This window comes from Sus scrofa, chromosome 2 (genome assembly GCF_000003025.6).
Source record: "Sus scrofa isolate TJ Tabasco breed Duroc chromosome 2, Sscrofa11.1, whole genome shotgun sequence".
Lineage (NCBI taxonomy): Eukaryota > Metazoa > Chordata > Mammalia > Artiodactyla > Suidae > Sus > Sus scrofa.
The window spans coordinates 135,128,561-135,155,829 of record NC_010444.4 but is presented as its reverse complement, the minus strand read 5'-3'; the positions used below and the strand labels follow the sequence as shown (position 1 = coordinate 135,155,829).

The window sequence follows — 27,269 nt, the reverse complement described above, 5'->3', positions numbered from 1 at the left end:
CTTCCATGCAGGCACTGGCTCTGCCACCCAGCCCACAGCTGACACTAACCCTGCTAGGGTTCCTGGGGTGTGGCCACTCCCAGGGGCTGGCTGGACTGCCAGAGGCTCCCTGCAGCCAGACAAGTATGAAAACTCTCTGCTCTTTGAGCTGAGGCCCCAAAACACACTAAAGGAGCTGGACCTTTCTGGCATAACAGGTTCTGCAAAGAGCACAGGGTGAGCGACCTGCATGGGTATCAGGTGCTCGGCTTACCACTAAAAAAGCATCCTTGAGGAGTTCTCGTCGTGGCTCAGTGGTTAATGAATCTAAGAACCATGAGGGTGCAGGTTCAACCCCTGGCCTTACTCAGTGGGTTAAGGATCCGGCGTTGCCGTGAGCTGTGGTGTAGGTTGCAGATGAGGCTTGGATCCTGTGTTGCTGTGGCTGTGGTGTAGGCCGGCGGCTACAGCTCTGATTAGACCCCTAGCCTGGGAACCTCCACATGCCGCAAATGCGGCCTTAGGAAAAAAAGACCAAAAAAAAAAAAAAAAAAAGCATCCTTGAGACAAGTTAAGGTCAATAAGAAAATGTACACATATTTTCTTATCCAGTTGAGCTGTTTTTATTGAGTGAACTCAGAATCCTTTGTTAGTAATTCAAATATAAGATAGAATTTTCAAGGCCTTTTTTGAGGAAACATCTTTGTATTCAAATAGTTACCCATTCCTGTAGATGCAGCAGAAGTCAACATGGGTGGCATGAGCCAGAGTAAACAGGGCTTACAAGCTCAGATCAGAAAACTAGGAAGAGGAGTTCCCATCTTGGCACAGCGGAAACAAATCCAACTAGGAACCATGAGACTGCAGGTTTGATCCCTGGCCCCGTGATCTATGATGTAGGTCACAGACATGGCTCCAATCCAGCATGCCTGTGGTGTAGGCCAGTAGCCATAGCTCCTATGCCACTGGTACAGCCCTAAAAAGCAAAAAAAAAAAAAAAAAAGGCTAGGAAGAGTCACAACATTGTAGATCACTATACTGTAATAAAAATTTTTTAAAATACTTTTGAAATATTTTTTAAAATTAAAAAAAATACTTTACATTAAAAAAAAAATACTGTGGCTCCCAGAGTTCCCACTGTGATGCAACAGGATTGGTAGCATCTTGGGAGCACTTGCACGCAGTGGATTAAGGATCCAGGTAGCTGCAGCTGCAGCTTACTTAGGTCATGACTATGGCTTGGATCTGAACCCTGGCCTGGAAACTCCATATGCGTTGGAGCGGCCAAAAATGAGAAAATAAAGTGTCTGATTAAACAGTTTATGTAGGTTAACTTATCTCTGGAATTATTTACCATTTTAGAATTTTTTTTTTTTTTTTAAGTTTAGGGAAGAGAGAGGGCTAGTGTCTGGTTGGAGGGGTTTACCTAGAGTAGGTGACAGTCCTCCCAGGGGCTGCTCCTCAGGGTGGCTTCTTGTCTTTCTGAAGTCATAGAAACTGCTCTGCAAAAGTGGTCCCAAGCTTGAGTGTGAGGACCAACCTGCAAGGCTGGCCTTAGTGGGCACAAAGATGCCACCAGGTGGGTTCTGGTACCAGGTCAGCTAAGACCCCCCACCCCCGGGGAATGTTGCAGGTACTGCCTCTCCCTTCTAGGAAACACCATATCCTCCCACCACTGACCTCCCTACCTTCCCTAACCAGCAATCTGCAGCATCTGGGATGTTGGTGATCCTGGGCTTCAGAAGTATCTAGGAGACTCAGATAAGCCTGTTTTTCAGTTTCCACCCCAGCTCTGGGCCACCTTCCTCTGTACTCCCCATCAAGCAGCTCAGGGAAGGCAAGCCCCTACCCCCTCCAGTCCCCATAGCCCATAGGGAGCTCCTGGTTCCAAGACTCAAAGCTGCTTTCACCCTTATCCAGGCACACCCACCCAGTCCCTCCCCTCACTCCTCCTCCTGGCACTGGGGAAGTATTGATTTCTGGCTGTTCCTGCTCCAAGCTGGGCTTGCCCGCTCCTTTGGTTCCCAACAACTGGAGTCACATGATCAGTGTGCATGGTGGCAACTGCCTCACTCATTCTGTCCCCTTCCTCAGAAAAGACAAGTAGGGAGAGAAGAGTGGCTAGAAGCAAAGGTGCCCTCTTCCTTCCTACCCCCCATCTACTCCTTGTAAGGCTGCTCCATTCCTTGTCATTCAACAAATATTTATCATCATTACCTGCCAGGCACTGACGGTACAGAGATGTGTAAGCGCAGGGCCTGTCCTCAGGAAGCTCAGGGGTGGACATGGGGAGACTGAATCACTAGTACACGGCCGCCAATCAATGTAGGGTTGACTGCTGTGATGGGGGAAGGCTCAGGAACCGCTGGGAACCCGAAAGGTCAGGAGACCTCTAAGCTGAGCCCTGTAGGAGCAAGAGTGGCAGGACAAAGAGACCGGTGAGCCTGTCATTCCTAGACAAAAGGCAGAGGCTCCCAAGCAGGGGACATATTATCCAGGAATCTGCCAGTATTTTGAAGCGGCGGGGAGGGGGGGTCACCATTTACCACAGTGGAGTCTGGGCTTTGTTGGAGGCTTCAGGCATCTGGGGGGTGGGTGGGGTTAAACTGGCTTTCAGCAGGGTTTGCTTCTAGGAAATCGATTCTGGCTGCAGTAAGTTTGGAGGCAGGCCCAGATTCCAGGCAGGGATCTGACTCTTACCAGCTGTGTGCCTCTGGGCAAATCATTTCTCCCTCAGAACCTCGGTGTCCTCATCTGTAAAAATGCAGACAGCACTTGTGAGGGTCAAGATAAATATTTATTGAAAGCACCTGGAGCACAACCAGCCCAGAGGGAGGGAGGAAGGCTCTGAAGCTGCTCCTGCCACCTGACCCGGCCTCCCCCACCTCCTTTCTTTGTTGGCCTGCGATCTCGGACTTGATCTCGGATCTTGACCATTGTTTATCAGGGAAAGATCACAGGGAGAAGCTAACAAAGCTGCCAGGAAGCAGCCTGGGTGGGACAGGCTGGGGGAGGGAAGGAGTATGGGTACATGCAGCGCTCCAGAAGGTGCCAGGGTAGAGCCAGGGCTGCTAGCCAAGAGCGCGCCCCAGCGGGGAATGGGCTAGTCGCCAAGAATAAGTGAACTAAGGCCCTCACCCTCCATAGTGGCTCCCTTGGTCCTACTGCCCTTGCTAGCCCCGACTAAGGGGGTGACAAATGCTGGCGCCAAGGATCCTGTGGCCAGAGAGAGGATGTGTAAGCACCAGGCCCTCTGTGATGGAGGGGCCAGCAGGCTGCCCCAACCCTTCCCAGGAGCGCCTCACCCACCGCACCACGTCTGCTCTTCCAGGCCAGCCTCGGCCCTCGTCGGAGCCATGGAGGCCCTGGGTCCTGGAGGCGACCGCGCCTCCCCAGCCTCATCCACTCGCAGCCTGGACTTGCGGCGGCTGTCTGCGCGCGCTGACTCGGCCTACGGCTCTTTCTCCGCCGCCTCCGGCGGTCCGGAGCCGCGCACACCTTCGCCGGGGACCCGCCCGCTCCCCTACCTGGACTGGGACTACGTGCGCGTGGTCTGGGGAGGCCCGGCCCCCGCCGCGCCCGCCGCGGGCCCTCGCACCTGCCCGCAGCCCCGGCCTGCGGCGGCCGCGCACAGCGGGCCGCGTCCCCCTGAGCTCCAGGGCACCCCAGGGCCTCTCAGCCGCCACGCCACCCCGCTGCTGTACGCGCTGGCGGCCGAGGCGGAGGCCGCGGCGCGGGCCGCCGAGCCGCCCAGCCCGCCGGCCTCGCGGGCCGCCTACCGCCAGCGGCTGCAGGGCGCGCAGCGGCGAGTGCTCCGGGAGACGTCCTTCCAGCGCAAGGAGCTCCGCATGAGCCTGCCCGCCCGCCTGCGGCCCGCGGCCCCCGTGCGGCCCTCCGCCGCGCACCCGCGCTCCGCCTCGCTCAGCCACCCCGGGGGGAAGTGGAGCCGCCGCGCCCCGGGGCTCCCGGGCCGGGAACCTCTGGCCGGGGACGCCTGGCCAACCAGCAGCGGAAGTGGTGCTTCTCCGAGCCGGGGAAGCTGGATCGCGTGGGTCAGGGGGGTGCGCCGGCCAGGGAATGTTCGGGGGAGGCCCGCTCCAGCTCAGGCCTTGGGAGGCTGGAGCCCCAGGAAGAGCAGCCGCGGACCCCGGCGGAGTTCGATGGTCACCAGATCAGGTGGCTGCCTGTGACCCAGCCCCGAGACATCGAGGACCCGAAACCCCGGTCCTTGAGGCTCGGCCATGGCTACAGACCTGCCGGTCGGAGTTGGAGCGCTTCAGGAGAAGTCTTGGCCCCGTGGGGAAGTTCAGGAGGGGTCATGCCCATTCCGCAGGTATGGAAGATGGGGGTTGCCAGCTTGGGATGGGGGCAGCTGGAAGACTGAAAACCTGAGCAACATTTCATCCATCTGCTTGCCTTTCCAGGCTGTTCCCCAAGGAGCAGAAACCACCAGCAGACCGTTGTTTCTGACCAAACGTTCTAGGTGAGAGACATGGACCCCTCTGGGGAATGAAAGCTGGGGGCAGGCAGCTTTCATAGATCCTGCCCAAGAAAGAAGAGGGCCTCCCACTTAGCCTCAGTTTGAACCTTCTGACCCTCTTTTGCAAACCACATCTCCTAATCCCTGCCCCCCAACACCCTACTGTTCCTCTGGTGCAGAACCAGGGTCATCTTTCCTGGTGACTGTGGTCAGTGTGGGGTCCCTGCCTCCAGGTTTCTGACTGAGAAAGATGCTGCAGAGGTGTGTCCTGCAGAGGGCCCCCAGAGCAGCCCCTCTGACGGTGAGCAGAATGTCTCAGAGAACTGCAAGGTGTCTGTTCGGCTTCCTTCCCTTCCTGATGATGAGGTTTTCCTGGAAGAAGCCCCGCTGGTCAGAATGAGATCACCTGCAGACTCCTGCGCTCCCTTGGGGCTCCCATCCAGGTGAATTCCCTGGGGCTTTTAAGCAAAGTGAGACACCCCGCTTCCTACACGCGTCTACAGAATGCTGGAGGAGCAGGGAACCCTCTTGCTGCTGGGGTCTGAGAGCCAGGAGGCGGGGGTGGGGGTGGGGGTGGGGGCAGGTTGTCCTTGGAAGCCACCACTTATCTTTGGCCAGAGCTTTTTCTGATTCACTGTCTCTTCCACTTCCAGGGTCCATGCCTCTGACCAGCATTATGGAGCTGCCTTGGGCCAAAGGGCTGACCAGGCTGTAATTTCCGCAGCGAAGCCCCTCCATGAGCACTCAGAGACTGCAGGGGCAAATGACTGCTGGCAGGGGGTAAACGGTTCTGAGAGTGACTCCAGGCCTCCATGCTATAGCCCCCCTGGGACTGCAAATGGTGACATCCCAACGTCTGACACTGGACTGCAGACCACTGACCCCCCCACAGCTGCAGAGTCTGACCCCCTCAAACCTCTCCCAGCGGATGTCCTGGGACCTCGAGCCAATGACACCCCAAGGCCTCCGGACTACACTGCCCTGGCTTGGGGCACTGGCCAGTCTGGTTCCAGGCCAGTATGGCCCAGTCCCCGCCTCGAGGAGCTGGTTCAGGAGCTGGGCAGATTGGATCCCTCTCTGAGTGATACTCTCATCTCCTGCCCCAGCCCAGAGCCATCCCTGGGCCTGCTGGATGGGCTGATTCCTTTAGCTGAGATCTGGGCTGCAATGAGGCCAGGCTGTGAGGAGGCTGAAGAGGAGGCTGCTGCTGCTTCTGAGCCAAGGTGAGTGAGCGGCACCTGGGACTCAGGGGATTCTGAGCTCCTGCAGTGTCTGCAGTGTGGGGCAGGACAACCCAAGGAGCTCTGGTTTCATCTCCCCTCCAGGTCCTATCTACCTAACTCCACCCAGCACCTGCAAACTTCTCAGGCGGAGACAAGGCCCGAAAACCTTACCACCCACACTGTGCCTGACCAGCCCTGTGACCAAGGTCTCCCTGAGCCAGATAACAGCATCCAAGCCAAGAAAGTGAGTGTGGAGGTCTGGCGGGCGCCGGGTGGGGCAAGAGCCCAGGGACTGGGCTAAGTACTCAGGGCCTGGCTCCAGTCTTAAATACCCATGCCCTCCCTGCAGGTGGAGCTGGCCAACCTCCTCCACAAGATGCTAAGGGACCTCCAGGCAGAGCAGGAGCAGCTGCAGAGAAAGGCCCAGGCTTGGGCCAGGTGCAGGGCTGCTCTGGAGGCCGCGGTGGGCCAGGCATGTGCCCCCCACGAGCTCGAGCGGTTCAGCCGGTTCATGGCCGACCTAGAGCGGGTGCTTGGGCTCCTGCTGCTGCTGGGCAGTCGCCTGGCCCGCGTGCGCCGTGCCCTGGCCCGGGCGGGCGCAGACGGCGACCCTGAGGAGCAGGTAAGCGTTAGGGGAGAGCGGGCCGGTGAGGGACCTGCGGGCTCTGGCTGGAGGCATCCTGGGAGCGCTGGCACCCCCGCCCGGCTCACGGCGCCCTCCCCCTGCTCCCCCGCCCGGCTCACGGCGCCCTCCCCCTGCGGCTCCAGGCCTCTCTGCTGCAGCGACTGGGGCTCCTGCAGAGGCAGCAGGAAGACGCCAAGGAGCTGAAGCAGCACGTGGCGCGGCGCGAGCGGGCCCTGCACGAGGTGCTGGTGCGCGCGCTGCCGGCCGAGGAGCTGCGCACCTACCGCGCCCTGCTGGCCGGCAAGGCCGCCGTCCTAGCCCAGCAGCGCAGCCTGGACGAGCGGGTCCGCCTCCTTCAGGACCAACTGGACGCTGTCAGGAACGACCTTGGCCGTCGTCCCCCGCCTCCCAGGCCGGCCTGGCCCCCAGGCACCTGTCCTCCGGACAAACCGCCCTTCCTCCCCTCCCATCCTCTGGTTACAGGCGGTGGGGGTGGGGAGCCCTGCCCCAGCCTCTCCCTCTCGAGGTGACCTGAGTTTATCGTGTGCTTTTGCATTGGGGTGGCGGAGCACCCAAGCCGGACCTTCCCGGGGGTCCTTTTCCAAGTCTTCTCACGTGGCCTTACCCAAGTCTTGCGGATTATTTGGTAATTAACTTAAGAATTTTAAAAACTGAAGTATTCCCCCCCCCTCCCCTTTTGTGATGAGAAAGAGGCTCCATCAAGGTTGGCTGGAGGGAAGAAAGACAAGTCACGGGAGTATTTCCACTTAAGAAGCAAAATGGCCTTTTTTTTTTCTCTTCAGTAAAAAATTAATGTGGGAAGTGTGCAAGTCGGCTGGAGCCTGGCTTTGAGCAGGGATCTTTTTTGCTCAGTGCAGACACCAGTCCTGCCGAAGGTAGGGCAGAAGAGACATTTGTTGCAGAATACGGCTCAGGTCTGGGGATCTAGAAGACTGAAGAAACAAGCTTGAAATAGGAGGGGGCCGTCTCTGTTTCGGTGCCTGCATCATTACCGCAAAAGCCTAGGCCTTACGGGCTGAGTTCAGGTCTCCTTTGCGGGTTTTGACCTGACTCCGCAACCTCAGTAGTGGAAGTTGGGGGCTGCCTCACTTCAAATCTCAAAGGATGGTAATTTCTGCTAATGGAACATGGGTTCAGATGCTTTGCTGCCTAAAAACCCTGATGAAGGTCAGGTATGCTTGGACATTTGAGGACATTTATTACCAGATCCTGGAAGAACTTTCTTCCTCTTCCAGTTATGTCATCTAAATGTATCCAGTTCCCCTTTAGAGACCCCCCTGGGTCAACCAGGCTTGGGGAGGGAGGGTGGGAGCTACAGGTGAGTTACGGAGCACCTGGAGACCTGTTATGGGGGAGATGCTGAGGACTTGCAGAGGCAGTGTCATGTGTGTTCTGAAGATTTGTGGCTGGGCTGGGGTCGGGAGTGGGGAGTTAAGGGCGAGAGTGGTGTGAAATAGGCTACACACGCCCCTCTGTTTGTGGATTAGCCCTGTGTACACAGAATCAGTGTTAAGTTCGCAAATATACAAGTGAAAAGTCTGCCCTAGTGTTTGCAGCTGCAAAGGCCAGGGCAAGAACATTGTCCATGCAAACGTCCAGTGTGTTTTTGGTAGCTGGGTACATTCACAAGCATGTGTATGTGTATCTAAAGCCTGCTGACCCCAAAGTGAGAAATCTCTGCTTCTGGGCTCGTTTTTTCTGATGCATATTGTCACGAACTGCAACTGGCTGGGAATTTTAAAGGGTCGTATTCATACCAAAAGCATTAGTTATAACAGTCGCGCTATTGAGCACAGAACAATGCTCACATTGTGCCTTTTTATAAAAAACACATGGGGCTCCTGCTGAGGCAGTTGTGGGTTCTAACATTATGCTTTGCTTCTCTCCTTTGAACGCTGTGGGCGGGGTCTCGGCTCCAAGCTCCTCGGCCTAGCAGGCTCCCTGTAAGACGCTTTCTGGATGGAATCTACTGACTTCTGTCTTTTTACACCGACCCCATTGCATTCTCCCACTGGGATAGTCTTAGAAACACTTAACGCCGTCTATTAGGCCAGCGGAAATTGGGAAATTGCGTATTTCAGACACATCAGCCCCAGCCCCCAGGATGGGCATGAGAAGCAGCGTCTGCCTTTGTCTGGTTAAACTGCCTCTTTGCTGGGTTTTGCTCTGCGGAAATTGGAGGCTTCGGTGCTAGTCTCGACCAGATCGAGGGAGCACACGAAAGCAGGGCCACACCTCCCGCGCCCATCCTTCCATTTTGCCGCCGTCTCCTTCCTGCCCCCATCATCTCCTTTCCACCCACCCCTTACTCCTTCAGAGGGCAAGAAGGAGCTCACTAGGCTTGTTCGACAACAGCACAGCAAAGACTTTGGGGCCGGGGGCGGGGCAGAAGCCGGTGAATTCCACCCCCGTGGACGCTGCCAGCAGAGGGCACTGTTCTCCTGGTGATGAAAGCGTCTATCTCCACTTGACCACCCGCAGCCTCCTCAGCTCCCAGGCCGTCTCGGCTAGCCACAGGGATTTTGGCTCGTTCCAAGCAGTGTCCTTGTTGGGGCTGAGGTTAAGCCCTTTTGCTTCTAGCGGGAGGGCATTCTGGCCAGCCAGCTGTGGGCAGGGTGGTTCGCTTTCCTTTGCCACAAGCCTTTTGTTCGAAAGTCCCTGGGGAGGGGGAAGCTGGGGGGTGTCGATCTCGAGTATCAGTATCAAAAAGAGCCTTACTAAGAAATAGCAACAACAACAACAACAACAACAAAAAGACAAAAAAAAAAAAAAAAAAAAGGAGTTCCCGTCGTGGCGCAGTGGCTAACGAATCCGACTAGGAACCATGAGGTTGCGGGTTCGGTCCCTGCCCTTGCTCAGTGGGTTAACGATCCGGCGTTGCCGTGAGCTGTGGTGTAGGTCGCAGACGCGGCTCGGATCCCGCGTTGCTGTGGCTCTGGCGTAGGCCGGTGGCTACAGCTCCGATTCAACCCCTGGCCTGGGAACCTCCATATGCCGCGGGAGCGGCCCAAGAAATAGCAACAACAACAACAAAAAGACAAAAAAAAAAAAAAAAAAAAAAAAAGAGCCTTACTTAGTTCCCCAGGGTGGAAAAGACGGTTTCTCGGGGCTCTGCGGCAGTTTTCTGCCTGCGCCCCCGCCTGCTGGTCCCGCCCCCACCCGGGCGCCCGGGTGCTGCTCCCAGGCTGCGCTGAGCAAGGTTGTTGCTGGGCAACAGTAAGCCTCGTGGCCTCCTCCCCCGCTTGCCTCATCCCGCCTCCGCTGCTCCTCCTAATAGGGATTTAATGAGGGTACTTTTTACCTCCAGACTGTAAATTGCAAACCGAGTAGGGAAGCAATAACGTTCCGCGGCGCCCCAAACCAGCGCGCAATCGTGCTGGAACAGCCTGCCTGGCACCCCGCGTACCTCGGCGAGCGGCTGGTGTAAACCTCTGCGCTCCTCACGGGAGCAATTTACAGCGTTGCTCAGTCACGTGTAATTCAGAAGCTTCCTGGGCCCTTCAGGTCGAATGCGGTTGAGGACCGCAGGCGGAAGAGGTCAAAGGGGAATGTAGGGGACGGAGGCAAATGCTGTAAAGCAATCCTCCCAACGACTCTGTGGCGTGACTGTCACAGCCTGGCTGCAGATGAGACAGTCATGACGGGTGTTTATCTGTTGTCTTTGAAATTTAAGCCAGCACCAACTTCTCACTTGTCTCCCACTCCCCTCTTTGGAGGAGAAGTCTAGATAGCTCTCGCTCAAGCGCTGTCCTCTCCCTTCCCCCCGCCGTCTCTTCCTTTCCTCTTCCCTGCAGTAAATCTCAGGCCACCTCTGCTCCACAGGTTCAAGTCCAGAGGTGTGGCCGTTCTGAGACGGTGATGCCAGTCACAGCTTTTTTCACGGCAAAAAAGCTATCTGGAGAGGAACAGAGAGTCTATTTATTAAACCATTTTAAAAGGTCAAATAACTTCTTCCAGGAAAGGCCCAAAAAAAGGGGGGCAGAATATGGGTCCTGGGTGGGCCCAGCTTTATAACCATGTACATGGAGGGGTGCTTTCAGTCCAGAAGGCTGAATGACTGCTTGTTTAGATCTGGGAGGTGCGGGTGGGGATGCTGGAGGAATGTGCATGAAGAAAGGCATTGTGGGATTTCCCTTGTAGCGCAGCGGGTTAAAGACCCAGCATTGCCACTGCAGCAGTGCTGGTCACTGCTGTGGTGCAGGTTCGATCCTTGGCCCAGGAATTTCCACATGCCACTGGGTGTGGCCAAAAAAGAAAGAAAAAGGTGACATTCTAACTTAAAGCATTTTCATTTTCAGAATATGGGATAATTTTCCTTTTGTGAGAATACATTTCGTTGGTAGAGTTAGTGTTGTTTATATATATATATATATATATATATATATATATATATATATATATATAAATGCTACATAGTAAAAGAATGGTGATCATGGAGAGCAGAGCCACAAATAAGATTCGGTTTTGGAATTAGCCAGCTATCCCTTTGGGACCAACTGGGCACTCCCTAGTGTTTCCGGATGGCATTGCAGTTTACGAAGAATTCTACTTACTGATTCCCTGTGTTTCTGCCTCTCCACAGCCTGTAGGATGGGTACTGCCAGTCTCATAGAGAGGGGGAGATGGAGCTTGGGGAATTGGTTTATTTGCCTAAGGTCACTAAATGAATAAAGGGCTAAAATGAGCCCTTCTTGCTTCTCTGCAACAGGACAGTGTAAGGGAAAAGAGCACCAGGATAGCGTCTGGACTGTGACAGCTACTGTGAGGTCTGGACAAGTTACTTACAGTTTCCCTAGGCTTCAGCTTATTCTTTTTTTTTTTTTTTTTTTTGCTTTTTAGGGTTGCACCCGAGGCATATGGAGGTTCCCAGTAGGCTAGGGGTCCAATCAGGAGTATAGCTGAAGGCCTACACCACAGCCACAGCAACCCAGGATCTGAGCTGCATCTGTGACCTACACCACAGCTCACGGCAACACCGGATCCTTAACCCACTGAGCAAGGCCAGGGATTGAACCTCAACCTCATGGTTCCCAGCTGAATTCGTTTCTGCTGTGCCACGATGGCAACTCCAAGTAACTTCATTTTTAAAGTGAGGAAACTGAAGAGTTCCCGTTTTGGCTCAGCGGAAACAAACCCGACTAAGAACCACGAGGTTGCAGGTTTGATCCCTGCCTCGCTCAGTGGGGCCTCGCTCAGTGAGGTAAGGATCTGGTGTTGCCGTGAGCTATGGCGCAGGCCAGCAGCTACAGCTCTGATTCTACTCCTAGCCTGGAACCTCCATATGCTGCAGCTGCGGCCCTAAAAAGACCAAAAAAAAAAAAATTCAAATTACTCCGAGTACATACCTTGTAAGGTGGTGGTTAATACCTGCAAAGTGTTTAGAAGTGTGCCCCACACTTAGCAAACACAGGTCATATATGCCTTACCCATACCCTGGTCTCCATCAGGTGTGTGGAATAGGAAATGTACCACTGTATTAAAAAGCTTGCTGAATACACATCTACATAGCAGTTAACTCTTCCCCTATTAAGAGGAGTGATTTTTGGAGCTCCCATAGTGGCTCAGTGGTTAACGAATCCGACTAGGAACCATGAGGTTTCGGGTTTGATCCCTGGCCTCGCTCACCAGGTTAAGAATCTGGTGTTGCCGTGAGCTGTGGTATAGGTTGGCAGTCGTGGCTTGGATCCTGCGTGGCTGTGGCTGTGGCTGGCGGCTACACCTCCAACTGGATCCCTATCCTGGGAACCTCCACATGCCGTGGGTGCTGCCCTAGGAAAGACAAAAAGACCAAAATAAATAAATAAATAAAAGGAGTGATTCTCTTCCTTGTGATAATTCTAACCAGGTACATTGCCCTAAACCAATGAACAAATTTTTCTTTTTTTCAGTTGGAAATACCCTTCCACAGGTGTACCTCCTACTAGGCAGATATTGTAATTTCCTACTGACTTTATAGTTTCAGAAGGGTCTTAGCCTACAAGGAAAAAGTGCAGGTTTCTAACACCTGAGTTTTAAGCTTATTGATGCTGGACTCTCACCAAATGTTTTTACTTCACTTGGAAGGCGTGCCACACATTCTTCTGAAACAAAGTTGCTTCTGGCTGTTCCAGAACCCTCCCCTGATCTAAGTGTGTGGTAAACATCAGTTATTGTTAGGATGGCTTTGCTGGTTCACATTTTGTCTTTCTCAAAGCTGCTCAGACCCATGTTTATCACCTTTATTACCCGTATCAATCAAGCTTCTCTTTTACCATAAAAAAAAATCTCTAATGTTTTATTCTATCTTCTCGACCTTCAGCTTCTCGGATTGCTTTAATTATTGCCTCTCATCATTTTTTCTTTTTTTGCAGAGGCAGAAGAATTAATTTGCATTTAAAAATAATTTATGCAGCTTAGCTTCAGTTCCAGGCAAGGAAGGTGAGGAAGGTTAGATTGGGGCCTACCTACAGTTTCTGGTTACCATAGCCATGTTTGGTGGACTCCTTTATTTTTTCAGAGAAACACAATTTTTTTCCAATAACGGAATGCTTGAAGGAGGCAGAAGAAGGGTGAAGAGTAAAGAGAAGAAAAAAATACAGTAGCTAGTGCTATAGAATGTGCTATAGAAGTATCTCATCACACAAGCAGGGAAAAACGTTTATTTCATTGCTTAAATCAAAACATTCCATGAAAGACTGCCTTCAGTAATTCCAGAGGCCTCACTGATATGTACACAGGAGGGGAGCCTGTGCCACAAGAACCATTTGGTATAACTAATGACATGCAAACACAATGTGCAAAAGCAGGGCATTATTTCAACAAGATGTTTTTTAAAAGCTTGGTTGAGCAAAGAGATGCCACACATTTAAAATGGAAAAAGAGCCATTATGATTACACTGCATTGAACCTGAGAAATCTTGGCAATACCTAAAATCTTCTCCATTACAAATGCAAGCAAAGATGCACATGAGTTAAGCTAGCCCTCTCCTAAGGTCATTGAGCAAAGAGAATGTGCGTTTGCTATGTTGGAATAAGCTGTTTGTTTTCAGATGGCTTTTTAAAATGGCTGTCACGGACTTTTTGTTTGTACATAACTTTCATGTAAAATAGTTGGTCCTTAATTGTATCTGTTATTATTTAACTAGTAATTTTTCTGGTGTAATGCTATGACATTTTTTTTCTTTGAATGTTTACCTACTGCAGTGATAGGCTCAGCTGGACTCCAAAGCCACAGGTTCAGAAACATGGCACAGTGGTGCAATTCACAGATAAGCCATACTTTAAAAATTAAATAGTCATGCCAAATCAAAACAGCCAGCCACCAAGTGCCAAAGACAAATAACCACGAATTTAAAGTATTTGTCAAAATGTGCCTTTTCACTCACTGTTAAATCACTTTTACTCCCAGGATGCACTTGTTTTCTAGTAATTAGCATTCACAGTACAGCTGAGATTAATTACATTCACAATGGTCACATTCTGGGTTCAAGACTCCCTAGAATCTTGATTGCCTAAAATGAGGTAGATAACCATTCAAGGGTTTTGTTGGTTGGGACTAATTTCCTTTAGATCTTGATCACTTTTTTTTTTTTTAAATAGAATTCCAAAATATTTAGCAAAAGATTGAAAATGATCATTTTGGAAAAATATATTTTCAAAAGGTTCTTTTATGAAAGTCGTTTCACCTCATTTCAATTTAAAAACAGGATAAAAGCATCAAGTTACAAAAGCACAATGTATCTTAAAGCTGACAATCGATCATCACAGAAAGCTCTAATTCGGGCTTAGGAGGGTAGGGATGCAGAAGGAACAGGTTAACTCATTTAGGGGCCAGACCAGCTGCTGCCCCTTAACCTTTTTGATCCTAAATTTCACATCTCCAAAATTTAAGCCTGACTTCTGGAGTTCTTCATAGGAAGCTCTCACTGAGATCTTAAATCCCATCTCTGGAGAAAGATCAAGCCTCAGACAGAAGCTGGAGGCGTAGGCCCACCTGCGTATGACAGGCTGCGGTGGACAAAGCTGGAAACAAGATGGAGCCAAAGGTGCTGGGCCGCCATCTGACTGAGAGGCAAGGCCAGGTTAGAGAAACCAAGCCATAACCTTGGGACCTTCAGGTTGCAGTGGGTAGGCTGGGCACTAAACCAGCCAAAGGCCCCGGAGTAGGTCGACGAGAGATTTCTGAAAAGGCCTGTAGACTGTTGCGAGTCTTTGTCTTTTTACGAGGAGCCATGGGCGAGGCACCCAAGAATTTGCTGAAGGAGCCGGACTTCCTCATGCCTCGAGCCAGATCCTGGAGCATCAGATCGTCGGCCAGGACGCCCAGAAACGCGCTGGTGGTGGAACTGAGAATGGTGGCGGCCACCTGCACCGGGCGCCGGGCCGCAAGATTGCCGCTGCCGCCGCCAGCTCGGTCAGTCTCGGTAGAGCCTCGCAGGCCGGGGTCGCCGAGGAGGTGGCGCAGCGCGTACGAGGCGCCGGGCGGCAGGTACTGGTAGGCTCGCCGCCCGCTGTGGTCACGCACTTGCACCTGCGCACCCAGGCGGACCACCAGCAGTACGGCTGCATCCTCGTGCCCGTGGAGGGCCGCCAGGTGCAGCGGCGTGTAGCCGCCGTGTGAGCGCGCGTTCACGTCGACCCGCGCGCCCCCACGCCGCGCGACCTCCACCAGCTGCTGCACCATCTCGAGGTCGCCGCTCTTGGCTGCCCAGTGCAGGGCCGTGAAACCCGACATGAAGTCGCGCTTGGCCGCCAGACCGAGGTCGCGCAGCAGCAGCCCGTGGAGCTGGTGTGTCCAGCGGCCCCCGGCCGCCCGCACTAGCCACTCGTGTTCGGCCGGCTCCAGGGGCACGGCGGACGGCGGCGGTGCAGCGGGCACCTCTTCGGTGTCGGGGCTAAGCAGGCGCTGGCCGGCGCGTGACAGGCGTCTCAGGTGCGGGGAGCGGCCCGGACCCAGGCTGAGGCCTAGGCCAGGCTCCTCTACCGAGAGCCGCCGCAGCAACAGCGGGGAGCTCCGAGGGCTGGGCTCCTCCGACAGCTGCCGACGCAGGCCTTGATCTTCCGTCCGGATCCGGAAGGGACCCGGGACGCAGCGCACCGGCAGCATGCAGGGCTTCTGCAGCGGCGCGCGCGGAGGCGGCGGTGGCGGTGACGGGGGCGGTGGCGGCCCTTTTGATTGTCTAGGCCCAGGTTCCAGGTCTGGCGGCTCTGCGTGGGTCAAGGTTGCCTCCGAAGGTGCCCTAGACGGTGGAGCCACGTCTGCAGAGAGCCCCTCGGAGGGTTGGGATAGCTCAAAAGTTGGAATCTGCGGGTCCGAGGGCCCCCCTGACTGCAGGGCCGGGCTTAACAGCAGCTCCCTGGTTGGCAGAGTGGGCTCGGAGGCCGGAGCCCCGAGGGTGTCCTGCGACTCTGATGGTGGAGCCGGGTCTCTAGGTGGTTCCACCGCCTTCTGCTCGGAGGCCAAGGATGGAGTGCCCGAGGCAGCGGCTTCCACCTGTGAGACGGAAGTGATCTTCGACGGCGGGGCTAGTGTCCCCGGGGTGCTGTTCCAGCAGGTGGTCAGGGGCTCTGGTCCCTCCCGGGGCCGCAGCTTCTTCCTCAGCACCACGAATTTGACGCCGTCGAACTCTTTCACCACGGCCACGTCGTTGACAAACTGTTTGAAACGATCCCTGCGGGCTGCACGGCCGCGCGGGTCGCCTGCATCCAGCAACGGCTTGAAGCGGCTCAGAAGCTCGGAGTTGCGCACCTTTCCGCCGTGCTCCTGTAGGAAGCCCAGCACCGCCGCCTGGCTCACCCCGGCGGCCGCAGCGGCCGCGGCCGCGGCCAGCGCCATGGTCAGGGTCCGTACCCTCTCGGCAGGGAAGCCGGGGCCGCCCCCCTCCCACCGACCCGCGGCTCCCGGTTGCGCGGCAGGTGTACGTCGCGGCGCCGGCCGGGAAGTGCAGGAGCCCGGGTTCCGGGAGTCAAGTCCGCCTCGGCCAGGCTCACCTGATCGTTGTCACCGAGGCGTGACGGGCGTGTCCCCGAGGCTGGACCTTGGTCACGCCCGCGCCGCGGAGTCCGGGAGTCTCGCGGAAAAAGGAGCTGGGGGCCGCGGTGCGCGCCCCCCGCCGCCGCCCCGGGGGGCCCCCAGTCTTCGGGGTAGGTTTCTGCCTTTATATTCTGTCCAATGGGCGCCGGGCTCCATCCCCTTGCGTGCGGTGCTCGCCTTACAGGTGACAGCTGCCACCAGGGCCGCGGTGGGAGTAGGGGAGCGGAAATTCTCCACCGCCCCTCCCAATTGGAGAATTAAAGGCGCAGTGCCAGGCTTCAGCTCGGCTCCCGGTTGCTAGGTGGGTGTGTTCGCCAGGGATGCCGCGGTCTACAGGCGAGGCAAGGATTTTTACTCCTTTCTGAAATATTTAACCACCACAAAATACTGGGCGATTGCTTAAAAGCAATACTTTATTTGAAAATCGTCACTACCTCTTGAATTGTTGACTGCGTTTCACACAGGAAAAACGGCTTCATGCAACTTGCGGTGAAGACCGTTTGCTGCGGATGGCAACGTATGCCATCCGAGGTTTAGAAGAGACGTTTTAAACAGCAATTTTCTTATGATAAAATAATACATGTTCGCATCGAATTTTGGGAGGAAACCCACAGGAAAGCCTAAGGAAAATAGCATTTGAAATCATTAATAACATTTGCACTCTTTTTCTCCTCCCTCCCCCATACGCATGTGTATACATGTGTATGCTTTACTGTAAGAAAGCAAAATTGGAATCGTGTTTTTTTAAAAAATTCACTTCACCAATATTTGTTGCGCACTTCGTTTGTGCCAGTGCCCTTTCAGTCTGTGATACATCAGTAAGCAAGACAGCTGACCTCGTGCAGCTTGCGTGGTAATGGAGGAGGGGGAGGGACAAAGAGACGTGATGGGTGAATCTGAAAATTGTATAATATGTTGGAGAAATGCTATGGAAAAAATAAAGCAGAGTAAGACGGAGGGGCAGGTTGCAAGTTTGAATCCTGTGTTAGGGGCAGGACTCCTTGTAAAGGCCACAGCTAAGCAAGGGCTTGAAGAGATGGGGGGGGGGCGGTGGTTAGGTAGCTAGGTAGGAAAAGAAGCTTTTTCAGCAAAGGGAGCAGCCAGGGCAAAGGTGAGATCAGTTTTTTAATTTGCAAACACAATCCTTCAAAGATATCACCAGAGGCACCATACCTTAGTAGTTAAAAAGAGCAAAACTCTAGAGTCAAAATTCCACACTTGAATCCTGGCTCTACATTGGGCTACTTGCTTGACCTCTCTGTGCCTCAATTTTCTTATCTGTGAAGGGGTAAGGAGATGGTACTAATTATACTCAGGTCACCAGGCTGTGAGGAGTGAGAGAATGGACGTAAAGCACTTACAACAATGCTTGGCTCACAGTAAACATTCAAATTATTAGTAGCAGTATAGTCGCTTCTATTATTCTTACCGAAGGGGAAAAAAAAAGAGAACATAGGAAAGTTCTCCCTTTTCCCAAACCCTTTGCCCAGAGACAATTTCCATCTTCGGCTATTTCTGGAATGCATTTGACCTTCTTTGTAACCTCACTTCATAGTGTGAGTGCTTCCCCCAATGACAATAACTATTCTTTAAAAATATATGATGTTTAAATGAGAGCCTCAAATAAATGTAGATACACTTTATGTTCTTATTGTCCACAGTCTACGTTGTTTTTAATTCTTTTGGATTGTGCTGCTTATGTATAAAATTTTGTACATGTTTCTGATGAATTTCTTTAGGATAGACTCCCACAAGGAGAATTACTAAGTCAAAGGGAATTATTTTTAAAACTTTTGAAACTTTTTACTAAGTCGTTTTGCAGAAGTTACAGCCCTATGAAATTCCCTAGTCTTTCCCTCCCTGACTTGTGTAATATCTTCTATAATATCTTCTAATTTGTCCATTTGAAAGACAAAAAAATGGTATCTGATTTCCACTTACTTTATCACTAATGAGGTAAAACTTCTCTTTCTCCTCTTATTTGATTTGTTCTTTTATGACTTGCCCCTTTCCCTCTTTACCCATTTGTTAATGTTTTCTTGTTAGGTCGTTATCAATCCTTTATTATATATGCTGTATTTTTCCACTTTGTCATTTATCTTTTAATTTTGTTTTCTGATTATACATTCATTTTTAGACAGCCACTTTTTTACTGAAGTACAGTTGACTTACAATGTTGTGTTAAATTCTGCTGTACAGCAAAGTGATTCAGTTATTTATTTATATACACACATAATGTATATATGCACATTCTTTTTATATTATTTTCCGTTATGGTTTATCTCTGGATATTGAATATAGTTCCCTCTGCTATACAGTAGGACTGCGTTGTTTATTTGTTTTATATGTAATAGTTTGTATCTGCTAATCCCAAACTCCCAGTCCATTCGTCCCCTGCCTCTCCCATCTTTGGCAACCACAATTCTGTTTTCTGAGTCTGTGCGTCTGTTTCTGTAGGTTCATTTGTGTCGTAATTTAGATTCCACATATAAGTGATATCATATGGTATTTGCCTCTCTCTTTCTGATTTACTTCACTTAGTGTGATAGTTTCTAGGGCCGTCCATGCTGCTGCAAATGGCATTTTTCTTTCTTTTTTATGGCTGAGTAGTATTCCATTGTATATATGTACCACATCTTTATCCATTCCTTTCTCACTGGACATTTATTTTCAGTTGTTTCCATGTCTTGGCAATTGTGAATAGTGCTGCAATGAATATAAGGGTGCATGTATCTTTTTGAATTATAGTTTTGTCTGGATATATGCCCAAGAGTGAGATTGCTGGATCATATAGTAGTTCTATATTTAGTTTTCTGAGGACCCTTTATAGTGTTATCCATAGTGGTTGCACCAATTTACATTCCCACCAACAGTGTGGGTGAGTTGCCTTTTCTCCACACCCTCTCCAGCATTTTTTTTTTGGGGGGGGTTGGATTTTTAGGGCCACACCTGCAACATATGGAAGTTCCCAGGCTAAGGGTCGAATCAGAGCTTCAGCTGCTGGTCTACACCACAGCCACAGCAACGTGGGATCCGAGCCCCATCTGCAGCCTATACCACATCTCACGACAATGCCGGATCCTTAACCCACTGAGTGAGACCAGGGATCGAACCTGTCCTCATGGATGCTAGCCAGATTCATCTCTGCTGAGCCACCCCAGGAACTGTTATGTGTAGGCTTTTTAAAGATGGCTGTTCTGACCAGTATGAAGTGGCACCTCACTGTAGTTTTGATTTGCATTTCTATAATAATTAGAACCGCTTGGAGCATCTTTTCATGTGCCTGTTGTCTGTATGTCTTCTTTGGAGAAATGTCTATTTAAAGTCTTCTTCCATTTTTCAATTAGGTTCTTTGTTTTTTGTTGTTATTAAGTTGTATGAGCTGTTTGTGTATTTTAGAAATTAAGCCCTTGTCAGTCACATTGTTTGCAAACATCTTCTCCCGCTCTGTGGGCTGTCTTTTCATTTTGTTTATGGTTTCCTTTGCTACGTGAAAACTTGTAAATTTGATTAGGCCCCATTTGTTTATTTTTATTTTTATGTCTATTGCCTTGGAGATTGACCTAAGGAAACATGTATATAATATATGCCAGAGAGTGTTTTGTCTAAGTTCTCTTTTTGGAGTTTTATGGTTTCCTGTCCTATATTTAAATCTTTGAGCCATTTCGAGTTTATTTTTGTGTATGGCGTGAGGGTGTGTTCTAACTTCATTGATTTACCTGCAGCTGTCCAGCTTTCCCAGCACTTTGCTGAAGAGATGGTCTTTTCCCATTATACATTCTTGCCTTTTCACTCCTTTGCCTCCTCTGTCGAAGATTAATTGACTGTAGGTGTGTAGGTTTATTTCTGGGATCTCTCTCTCTCTCTCTTTTTTTTTTTTTTTTTTTTTTGCTTTTTAGGGCCACACCTGAGGCCTATGGAGGTTCCCAGGCTAGGGGTCCAATTGGAGCTACAGCTGCTGGCCTCCACCAGAGCCACAGCAACACCAGATCTGAGCCACATCTGTGACATACGCCACAGCTCATGGCAGTGCTAGATACTTAACCCACTGAGTGAGGCCAGGGATCGAATTCACATCCTCATGGATCCTAGTTGGATTTGTTAACTGCTGAGCCATGACGACATCTCCCTGGGATCTCCATTCTATTCCCTTGATCCATGTGTCTGTTTTTGTGCCAATATCACGCTGTTTTTGTTTTGGTTTTTTGGTTTTTGGGGCTACACCCTCGGCCTATGGAAATTCCCAGGCTAGGGGTCCAATCAGAGCGATAGCTGCCAGCCTACATCACAGCCACAGCAACGCAGGATTTGAGCCGCATCTGCTACCTGCACCACAGCTCATGGCAATGCTGGATCCTTAACCCACTGAGCGAGGCCAGGGATCAAACCCACAACCTTGCAGTTCCGAGTTGGATTCGTCAATCACTGAACCACGATGGGAACTCCCTTTAATTCCTTTAATAACGTTTTATAGCTGTTAGCATATGTCTTTCACCTTCTTGGCCAGGCTTGTTCTTAAGTATTTAATTTAATTTTTTGGGTGCAATTTTAAAAGGTATTGTTTTTTTCATTCCCTTTCGATATTTCATTGTTAGTGTAAAGAAATGCAACTGCTTTCTTTATGTTAATCTTCTATCCTGCTACCTTGCTGAATTAGTTTATCAGTTTCAGTAGGTTTTGTGTTCAGTCTTTAAAGTTTTCTATATATAGTATCTTCATCTGCATATAATGACACTTTTACCTCTTCTTTTCCAATTTGGATGCCTTTTATATCTTTTTGTTAGATGACTAATTTTTTTTTTCTTTCTTTCTTGGCCATCCTGGGCCATACGAAGTTCCTGGGCCAGGGAGCAGATCTGAGCTTCAGTTGGAACTTACCCTGAAGCTGTGCTCATGCCAGATCCTTAACCTGCTGTGCTGGCTGAAGATCAAAGCTGCATCTCAGCACTCCAGAGACACTGCTGATCCCATTGCGCCACAGCAGGAATTCTGACAACTAATTTTTAATTGCAAATATTGGATCCTTTTAGCTTAAGAGGATACATGCAAAATATAAGAAGGTACATCTCCTATTTAAAAGAGAACTTTTGGGATCACTTTACCCTGGGGCATCAAACAATCTACATCAGAATGATAACAATGCCGTTGGGAAAAATCCTCACATTTTTATCACAGAATTATAACCATGATCAGCTATCATTTCTCTCTAAATATTACCCCTTCTTTAAACCCAGCTCCAATCCCAACAGTGTCAAATCTTTTGCAACTGCCCAGGGTGTATAATCCTCTTCGCTCTTCTGTAATCTCTTTCAGTGACCATTCTTGGCTATCTTTGGGTGCAAGGCAGTGAACCAGGTGTTGTGAGAAGATACAACTTGCCTTTGAAGAGCTAACCGCTTGGAGGAGAGAAAACCACAGTGAGTTGTGTTGTGTGTACTATCTGTACTATTTATTTTATCTAAATAAATGCTCCATGTGTTTTCTAGCAGGTAGACTGTGAGAACAGGATAGGCGAGGGCTTGGAATATGGACCGTGAAGGCTAAGTTCAGGGTGAAGAGTGTCTAGTGTGTTTTCTGTTTAGAGTATGTGTCAGATACACAGGAGAAGACAATGTTTGAAAAGTACGTATGGGGTCATGGATGGAGAACCTTAAATGCTCACTTGACTTTACCCTGTTTGTGGTAGGATGCCATTAAAAACTTTTATTCTTTTTAAAAGTAACTTTAACAATTTCCTGATTATAAAATTAAGAGTGATATTTTCCAATTTCTCAGTAGTTTCCAAAATACGCAAAGAAAAAATCACATGTTAGAGAACCACTCTTAATATGTTTTGGCTTATTCTGTGAGCTTTGTGGTTTACATCCGTAGATGTAAAACCCACATTGCACAGAATTAGATCACTAATTGTTTCATAACCTGTGCTCCCTAATAGCCTGCTGTAACCAGTGCTGGTGTGGCGAATGAGTGGAGGAGGGGGCCCTGGAGAGATGATGGCAGTGTCCCTCTGAGAGATGCTGAGGGACTTTCAGCTAGGGCAGAAGGACAGAGGAATGACAAAGATGTTTCAGAAGCAGAACTTGCATTATATTGCCTTCGTGCATTTTTTTTGGGGGGGGTCTTTTTAGGGCTGCACCTGAAGCATGTGGAGGTTCCCAGGCTAGGGGTCCAATCGGAGCTGTAGCCACCAGCCTATGCCAGAGCCAGAGCAACGCCAGATCTGAGCTACGTCTGCAACCTACACCACAGCTTACAGCAATGCCAGATCCTTAACCCACTGAGCGAGGCCAGGGATCGAACCTGCAACCTTGTGGTTCCTAGTCGGATTCATTAACCACTGAGCCATGATGGGAACTCCTGCTTGGACTTTTGTTCTGCCCCCTCTCTCTCTGAGGGGAGGAGGAAGGAGATTTCCCTGTTAAAGATCATTATTAATTTATGTAGTTTGAACTCATTCTGACCGTGATCCCTGAGAATAGACAAGGGATTAAATACTTTGCTTGTACCGAATTGCTGATACAAGCGAAGTTTATTGACAGCGCTTTACAGGCTCCGGGCTCTGAGCTTTACAAAGAATTGTGCCTCAGGTCAGAGTTAATAATTGGCGGAGCCCAAACTGGAGCCCCAGGCTGTCCGATTCCAAAGCCTGTGCTCATTTACTGTGCAAAATTAGATCACCATCACTTAAAATGGATGTTTTGGATGCTCAATCAACAAAGAAGGGGAGAAAGTCCTCAGATAAAAATCTGGCTTAAACTTTTCTACCTTTGCATCTGCACATCTTCCGCTTTACTATTTTAAGTGATTAGCTTATGCTTTGAGCAAATATTAGGATGAGGATGCCAGTGACATCCAGTTCCCCAGGCTGCTTTTAAATCTGGGTGCCCTGCTGCCAGTGAGGCCATTGAATCAATTTTTCCAGTGACCCAGCAGTTTGCCCGTAAACATTAGGAAAATCAAATAGAGAATGATATTTATAGCAAGGGTAAAATTCTATAATGTGTCTTGAACACTGAGAGAGAGAGCAATAGGCAGGACATTTTGTTCCTGTCTCATTAACTTAAATCTGGAGGCGGTCAGGCTAGAAGGAGGCCCTTTGCATGTTCAAAGCCATATTGTTAAAGAAATAAAAAATTAAAGCCCTCTACAACTATATTATATTTTTGTGTTACGTGGTTATGTTATATTACATTGCCTGTTCCATCCGACACTCTTCTCTGAACCCCAGGCCTGAGCCCCGCAGAGAGCCATAGAGGATGCTTTATGTTTGCAACTGCCTGCTGGCCCCTCCCATTAGGCTTAGCCCACCACAGCCTGCCTCCTCTGCCCCCTGCCGTCTCACCAATGCCTAGTTATCTAGAAGGAGGAGGATGAGTGTCTGGGGCCCCAGTGGGCAGGAGCTCCAGGGACACGAGGGGGATGGGCTGCTCAGAACGGCTGTAAAGGGACTTTGTCCACATATCAAGCTTTTGCAGTCATGACTTCTGGAACAAATCATGTTTTGTTCTTGCTTACCAGCCCAGGGGAAGCAAGAGGGGCCTCTTTTTTTCCTCATGCCTCTAAGTTGTGAAGCCCAGTCCTCTCTGAGGTCAAAGGGACTTTTCTTTATTTCTAAATCTTAGTGACACATGTCAGAGCCTTTGCCTCTGTTATAAACTGAGTTTTCCTATCTGTGAGTCAGTTTTCAGGCTGCTTCTTTGATTCCTCAGATGGTTGCTTGCTTGCTAGGTAGGGAACAGGGGAGTTGGTCCCTGGAGACCTGGAAAGGTCCATGGTGTCCTGGCCAGGTGAAGCATGAGGACATCCTTGGCTGCCTTCAGTCATCCATTCTTGGCCTGTTTTATTTTCATAGATTAGTTATGACCTAAAAGATTTTCTTTTGCGGTGGGGTGGGGGGGGAGTTCCCATTGTGGTGCAGTGGAAATGCATCCAACTAGGAACTATGAGGTTATGGGTTCGATCCCTGGCCTCGCTCAGCGGGTTAAGGATCTGCCATTGATGTGAACTGTGGTGTAGGTTGCAGATGTGGCTCGGAGCTGCCGTAGCTATGACTGTGGCGCAGGCCGGTAGCTACAGCTCTGATTAGACCCCTAGCCTGGGAACCTCCATATGCCTCGGGTGTGGCCCTAAAAAGCAAAAAAAATTTTTTTTTACCCCCAGAGGGACATTATGGGTCTTTTACTTGGGTCAGTGTCTATGTTAGGAGGGCTTAGTTTGAGGGGCCTGCGAACTGCTGTTCTAACCATTTCCTTAATCGTAGAGTCCCTACCTGGGTCAGGATGGACCAATCAGCAAGCCATGACGGTTACCCGTTCAGATGGGCTTGGGGATGACAGTACCAAACATTTGGCCCTGTGAAATCCCCAGCAGCACCTGGCTTTAGAGATGGACAAGGAGAAATAGCTCAGCTCTTTCCTAAACGCCTGTGGTACTGGTACACCCTGTGTAACTTGCCTTCCATTCAGCATCCTGGGTAAAGGTGCAAAGAATCCTTTCATGTCAGTTTCTCCAGCTTCCTGTTCAGTGTTTCTAAGAGCTCAGTAAGGGAAAGCTCAGAATAGGATACTTTGAAGCAAGTTATACAAAAGACTGCAAGGTTGATTGAGACCCTTCCTTCTGGAGGGCGTGTTGGGGAGGAGTCTAGCTGAGGTCTGCCTAACTGAGGGAGCTGCCCAGGTGGGAGGGGAGGGGGGCAGGCAGCCAAAGGGCTGGTTTCAGGTCCTCAGAAGATCTGCTTGCCTGCTGCTTTGAGACTATCCGCTAAGTAAATATCAAACAATTTTATTAACAGTCCCCAGAGTAATAACTGGTGACATTGAACGATAAGCAAAAAGCAGGAAGATGAACTGTACTTCTCAGGTTGTGTGGTCTGGCCAAGAACTCATCAACAGTACTGGTTTTTCTTACCTGACTAAACATCAATAAATTACTAGCAGCGCTAGATGAAAACTTGGATGGTTTAGGTCTCTTTTCATCTACCTCTTCTCTCAGTAGCTCAAGCTCCCAGGAGCAAGATGCTGTGTCCTCATCTGTTGGGTGATAGCTGTATGTTCAGTTAATATTGATAATGATAAAATGGCAACAATTTGTCACATAATAGTGACTTTTATTGCTTTGATTTTTCTTTTTCAGAATGGGGCTAGAGGGCACGTCTACAAAAGCTATTCAGTAGTTCTCCTGTATGTTCCATAACCATTGATAATAACTAAAAAGTAACAGTGTGTCAGATGGTAGGGACTCTCATCACTTTGTTTCTTTTTCTTTTTCATTTCTTTTATCATAGTTGATTTACAATGTTCTGTCAATTTCTGCTGTCCAGCAAAGTGACCTGGTTATACATATTATATATACACATTTTTTTCTCACTTTCTTAGCCTCCATCATGTTCTATCACAAGTGATTGGATATAAGATCTCCTTGCCTATCCACTCCTAATATAATAGTCTGTCTCTACTAGCCCCCAACTCAAAGTCCCTCCTACTCCCCGCCCCATTGGCAACCACAAGTCTGTTCTCCATGTCCATGAGTTTGTTTCTTTTTCTCTTTCTTTTTTGAGTAATTTAAAAAAACCCTAAGGGAAACATACACCACAGCTCATGGCAATGCCGGATCCTTCACCCACTGAGCGAGGCCAGGGATCAAACCCACACCTCATGGTTCCTAGTCAGATTTGTAAACCACTGAGCCACGATGGGAACTCTACAACCTGATTTTATAGCATTTCCATCCCAAACCCCCAATGCATCCCCCCACCCCCAACCTGTCTCATTTGGAAACCATAAGTTTCGCAAAGTCTGTGAGTCAGTATCTGTTCTGTAAAGAAGTTCACTGTGTCCTTTTTTTAGATTCCGCATGTAAGTGATAGCTTATGATGTGGGTGTCTCACTGTCTGACTAACTTCATTTAGCGTGATAATTTCTAGGTCCACCCATGATGTTGCAAATGCCGTTATTTCTTTCCTTTTAATGGCTGAGTAATATTCCATTGTGTATGTGTACCACATCTTCTTTATCCACTCCTCTGTCGATGGACGTTTAGGTTGTTTCCACATTTTGGCTATTGTATATAGTGCTGCAGTGAACATCGGAGTACATGTATCTTTTCGAGTCATGGTTTTCTCTGGATAGGGGCCCAGGAGTGGGATAGCTGGATCAAATGGTAATTCTATTTTTAGTTTTCTGAGGAATCTCCATGTGTTTTCCACAGTAGTTGCACCAATTTACATTCCCACCAATGGTGTAATCGGGTTCCCTTTTCTTCACGTCCTCTCAGCATTTATTGTTTGTAGACTTTGATGACAGCCATTCTGGCTGGTGTTAGGTGATATCTCATAGTGGTTTTGATTTGCATTTCTCTAATAATTAGTGATGTTGAACATCTTTTCATGTGTTTTTAGCCATTGTTTCTTTTCTGTAGATAGGCTCATTTGTGCCATATATTAGATTCCAGATATAGGTTATATCATATGCTATTTGTCTTTCTCCTTCTGACTTACTAAGAGTCTCTAGTTCCATCCATGTTGCTGCAAATGGCATTATTTCATTCTTTTTTATAGCTGAACTGTGTACCATATCTTCTTATTCCAGTTTTCTGTTGATGGACATTTTGGTTGTTTCCATGTCTTGGTTATTGCGAATGTTGTTGTATGAACATAGGGGTGCATGTATCTTTTTGAATTATAGTTTTGTGCAGATGTATGTCCAGGAGTGGGGTTGTTGGATTGTATGGTAGTTCTGTATTTAGTTTTCTGACCTTCAGTAATGTTTTCCCGAGTGGTTGTACCAATTTACATTCCTATTGACAGTGTAGGAGGGTTCCCTTTTCTCCACACCCTCTCCAGCATTTTTTATTTGTTGACTTACTAATGATGGCCATTCTGACCAGTGTGAGGTGGTACCTTAATGTAGCTTTGATTTGACTCTCTCTAAT

The 27,269-nt window shown here is 49.7% G+C and overlaps 2 protein-coding genes and 1 long non-coding RNA gene across 8 annotated transcripts; 1 reads left to right on the top strand and 2 right to left on the bottom strand.

Moving 5' to 3' along the window:
• Nucleotides 902-3,380, bottom strand: LOC102159960. 6 transcript variants are annotated; one of them, XR_002341904.1, is made up of 6 exons: nucleotides 3,289-3,380; nucleotides 3,118-3,195; nucleotides 2,680-2,733; nucleotides 1,668-2,383; nucleotides 1,406-1,481; nucleotides 902-955 (listed from the first exon to the last, which is right to left on the bottom strand). It is a non-coding gene; the product is annotated as an uncharacterized LOC102159960 (long non-coding RNA). The 6 variants fall into 6 exon arrangements; XR_001307214.2 differs by having other exon boundaries at nucleotides 903-955; nucleotides 2,197-2,383; XR_002341902.1 differs by having other exon boundaries at nucleotides 913-955; nucleotides 1,406-1,735; nucleotides 2,197-2,383.
• SHROOM1 (shroom family member 1) lies at nucleotides 3,290-8,002 on the top strand. The gene is given in 8 exon segments (XM_021084746.1): nucleotides 3,290-3,918; nucleotides 3,921-4,312; nucleotides 4,404-4,462; nucleotides 4,693-4,902; nucleotides 5,113-5,682; nucleotides 5,785-5,926; nucleotides 6,032-6,304; nucleotides 6,451-8,002. Coding segments are annotated over 8 exon segments (2,616 nt in total). The 5' UTR covers nucleotides 3,290-3,335; the 3' UTR covers nucleotides 6,838-8,002.
• Nucleotides 12,937-16,552, bottom strand: SOWAHA (sosondowah ankyrin repeat domain family member A). Its single transcript, XM_003123927.4, has one exon. The coding sequence runs from the start codon at nucleotides 16,140-16,142 to the stop codon at nucleotides 14,421-14,423; it is 1,722 nt and encodes a 573-aa protein (XP_003123975.1). The 5' UTR covers nucleotides 16,143-16,552; the 3' UTR covers nucleotides 12,937-14,420.

What these genes read in the sequence shown, in the direction of transcription:
- SOWAHA (XM_003123927.4), bottom strand. Translation starts at nt 16,142, where the DNA reads ATGGCGCTGGCCGCGGCCGCGGCCGCTGCGGCCGCCGGGGTGAGCCAG.